General features: G+C 30.5%; 1 protein-coding gene across 1 annotated transcript; it reads left to right on the top strand.

Moving 5' to 3' along the window:
- Positions 1 to 930: 930 nt before the first annotated feature.
- On the top strand, positions 931 to 4,035 carry LOC111885985 (cucumber peeling cupredoxin). Its single transcript, XM_023882231.3, has 2 exons — positions 931 to 1,270; positions 3,322 to 4,035. Exons 1-2 carry the CDS (start codon positions 1,075 to 1,077, stop codon positions 3,828 to 3,830), a joined length of 705 nt encoding a protein of 234 aa, XP_023737999.1. The 5' UTR covers positions 931 to 1,074; the 3' UTR covers positions 3,831 to 4,035.
- Positions 4,036 to 4,397: the final 362 nt, after the last annotated feature.

Here is a 4,397-nt window from a genome sequence, read left to right as displayed (position 1 = left end):
AGGTCCAGATCAACGGATAATCTTAACCAATTTATTTTGACGCGGATCGTGGTTTTCCATATTTAGCGACGACATGTAACCCACAAATTACATGTTGCCGCTAATAACCAGTGGCGAGCTTAGGTATAAGGAAGGTGGGTCCTAAGACCCATTTATTTATTATTTTTAATTTATCTAAAATTTTCATAGAAAACTTTTAAGGATCCACCTTAAAAAAATTTATGACCTACCTTACATGTAAAAATCTTCGAATTTGTATAGAAAAAATGTATATAGAAAGATTTATAAACTATATGTTGTTCTATTCTAGACTCACCGCTGCTAATAACTTACGTCGCCGCTAATGTCGTTGCCGCTATTGGCTTTGTTTCTTGTAGTGCAACTCATGGAATGATTTCCCTCTACCTCTCACCTCTTATGCCATTTCCTAACCCAACAATTATCAACCCATCATCTGCTTATTAACGGATTTTTACCTCGATCGACATAAAAAAGAAGTCTAGGAAATCTTTATGTATGCAATGAGGTTCCAACCTAAGTATCAATCCAAAATATAGTAGACACTCAAACAATCAAGTTATCAATTTAGAAACATGAACAATATATTACGCGATCCATAAATAAGATTTCTAAGAGTTGTGGTATCACTTTGCCCATTTTCGTCGCCCTATTTTCTAAGAAGCAGTGCAATTTTTTATGAATATATAAACATAAAATTGGTAAACCAGGACAAAACCATAACAAAGATACTTAAACCGACAAATTTAAATTACCATAAAAAATAAGAGAAAATATATTATATATTATTGAAAAATAAAAGAGAAAACTCTCTCTCTCTCTCTCTCTCTCTCTCTCTCTCTCTCTCTCTCTCTCTCTCTCTCTCTCTCTCTCTCTCTCATATGTATATATAGATAGTAAATTTAATGAAGAGCAAAGTGGTTTGGTTGTGTATAGGCAAAGAAAGCGACCCTGAAAGCACCATCTTCTTGCACTTCTTTCACTCCATAATCAGATCCGATCAAATCAAATCATATAGAGAGAGAGAGAGAGAGAGAGAGAGAGAGAGAGAGAGTGATGGATCAATCAAAGGTATTGATGGTGGTGCTGTTTTTCATGGTAAGTTTAAACATCAATGGAAGAGGAGGTGTTGCAGGTTACAAGAACTACACTGTAGGAGACGATCTGGGTTGGTTTGATAAGCTTGAGAAGACGACTGTCAACTATCAGAAATGGGCTTCTTCTAAAACCTTCTCTCTTGGTGATTTCCTCGGTATGTGTCCTCACTCTCTTAAAATTTTGGATTTTTCTTTAACTTTGTGGGAATTATCTTTATAATTTGGGTGAAGATGATAAAAAGGCATGTGATCTGTAACATGGTATAAACGGAAACTTGTATATGAATCTAATGTAAAGTAAAAAATTACTATAAGCATATAGTGGTTGCCGACAAATTCAACATATTGCTTGTTTCTTAGTAACTAAAAGTACCTCCTACCCAAAGCCATTTATGAGTTCAACACTATTTTTGAAGTTAAAGTGTTCTAATCCAACTCCATTTCCATAACCAAATATAGATTACTTATCAGATTACTCTTAAAATAAAGTGATACTATTCAACTAATCCATTTTTTACATCGATTTTTTTTATTATAGTTGGTAATTGTATTTTTTTTTTTTTTCTAAAGTAGAGTTAAGTCGTGTCATGATCGTATATATAAATTGTTCTTTGAAATAAAGATCACATGCAGTGGGGAAAATAGGCAGGTTCGATTCAAGAACCGGTTTGACCCTTTCACCATTGCGAAATGACACATGGCATGTACCACTCCTAGAGGATCAGGTTCCCTTTTCATGACTTGACAAAAAAATAATAAAATAAAATTGATCCAAACACCTGTAATTTAGATAACATATTTATGTTATATATATCCTTCTTTTTTTTTTCTTTTTTTTTCTAGCTGAACGTATGAACTTGATTTAATAAAACGGTTTAATTAAACAAGAAGTATTATGTAGTTAAGAAAATCTTGATGATATTGTTAAAATGATCTTAATTAATTTTTAATATTATTGATTTTGATATTAATTTTAGTTTTATTGCGAAAAAAGTTATTATAATTTATTTTTAAACATACGTGCTTTAATCTACTAAATTTACATATTTGTAAGCGGTGGACTTAAACTCTCAACCATATAGAAAACACATTTTCCAATATTACTTGATGCCCCGGACCAAACGGCCGTTGGTTGAAACTTTTTGTATTAAAAAGTAGATTTCAGAAGGTACTTATTTGACAATTTTTTGTTACCTTCTTAAATTTATATATATAATTTTTGTAAACTGTGAAAAAAAAAATTTAATATTTTTGAAAAAGTTTCATTTTAATCTAAAAAAAGTTTTAAACATAAAATCTCAATTATTTCATTTTGGCTCAAATTAACAAAAAATCATTTTATTCTTTTAACAGAAAATGACACATTGTCGTCTAAAATCAAATAATCATAATCTTTTTGTTCAAAATTTTTTTTTGGACTAAATGGAATTTTTTTCAAAAATATTAAGATTTTTTTTTTACCAATCTCTATTATTTTTAACAATGGATTTTTACTGGTTGTTGGGCCAGAAGCCCATTAATAGAAGCTACTTTTGGTAGCTTTTGATGTAATAATATTATTATTAAGCACTCGTCCACAACTTACAAAGAATCAAAAAAAATATCAAACAAAGATGATTCATGATATTGTTGATTATTCATATATGTTTTCTTATGTTTTGTCAGCTAAATGTGACGGTTTTGGTTTTTAAAACAGTTTATCCCACGTTAAAACCCAACTCATTTAGCCCATAAGAAGGAAAACAAATGTTAAATCCACACAAACTTATTTCTCTCATATCCATCGAAATCATATTTCATACTGATGTGATACAGTCATTCATAAATCTCTAGAAATTACGAAAAGTCTAAACAATTTTCTGGTCTCAAAAAGATATTATGCATTATTAACATAACATATATTTTAAATATATATATATATATATATATATATATATATATATATATATATATATATATATATATATATATATATATATATATATATATATATATATATATATATATATATATATATATATATATATATATATATATGGCTGGTTAATGTCTTGCATGATTGACACAACTATTAAAAAAAATAATAGGTTGTACTGCAAGAAGTAATATTTGTACAGATTCTAATCATTAACAATGCATCAAAGTCGCTTCAATAGATTTGTTTTTACTAAAATAAATGTGTTTTCTCTGTGTCATATATTCACAGTTTTCAACACCGACAATAATCATACAGTCGTACAAACATACAATTCCACTATCTACAACCTCTGTGATGACAGCAATGCTCTTGATAACGACACTTTCCAGTACGCATCACCAGACCCATCGGCGTCCATCGTCCACCCTGTCTCCGTCGCCGTCCCCCTCCTCAAAGTCGGACCCACCTATTTCTTCTCAAGTGATTACGACGGTGAGCAGTGTGAGAATGGCCAGAGGTTCAGCATCAATGTCACATACGGCCAAGGTTTGCCACCAAGTTTGAGGACTCCGCCACCAGGAGCTCCAGGGCCGGTAGGCCAACAGTCCGGCGATGATACAGTGCCGGAGACAACGGTGCCAGCTAACTTTGATCACCCGAAAGACATTAGTGACGATGGTGATGATGAGAGTGATGATGGGAAGAAGAAGAAATCAATGGCGACGGTTATAGGAAGCTCGAGATGGGTGTTTAGTTGGAGTTTGATACTGGTAGGGTTACTTTATACTTGTTTGTAGATTAATGTTTTTCATATTTTGTTTAAATTATTATTTTATTGTTTGTGAGTTGTATGGGAGGGTTAACGATTAGATAGGGATTGTGTTACATTGTGTTCTTGTTGTTTTGGGAATAAGTCATCATAGAAAGGGTTGCTAAAGATTTCATAAGAATAATGATCCCATATGTTCATGAGTTATAGAATTCTTACGATATTGTTTTATATTTTTGACTTTCTTTCTTTGAAAAGTTATGAAAAATTTGGAGTTATTTGACATGTTTTTATGAATTTGATAAAAGATCCAGTCTAACTCGTTTATTTGTTACATGACGCAAGTCTTTGAAAATCAAATTTGGATAAGATGTGAGGAAGACCAAATTGAGAAATTAAGAAATTGAAATCTCTAATTGAATCGATATGAAAGTAATTGAATCGATATATAAATACACTAGACGCATGTAAAAATATTTTATATTTAGGTAAAATAGAAAAAAAAATATATGTTATATTAAATATAAAACATTGTTATTAACAATTACATAATAATTTTATAAAATAATTTTTAATATTATCATTATAAACTTTT

Source organism: Lactuca sativa, chromosome 2 (assembly GCF_002870075.4).
Source record: "Lactuca sativa cultivar Salinas chromosome 2, Lsat_Salinas_v11, whole genome shotgun sequence".
Classification (NCBI taxonomy): Eukaryota; Viridiplantae; Streptophyta; class Magnoliopsida; order Asterales; family Asteraceae; genus Lactuca; species Lactuca sativa.
The sequence above is the reverse complement of the archived record's forward strand: the minus strand, read 5'-3'. Positions and strand labels throughout refer to the sequence as shown.

What these genes read in the sequence shown, in the direction of transcription:
- LOC111885985 (XM_023882231.3), top strand. Translation starts at nt 1,075, where the DNA reads ATGGATCAATCAAAGGTATTGATGGTGGTGCTGTTTTTCATGGTAAGT. An exon ending in CTCTCTTGGTGATTTCCTCG is followed by an intron (nt 1,271 to 3,321) that starts GTATGTGTCCTC and finishes ATATATTCACAG; the next exon opens with TTTTCAACACCGACAATAAT.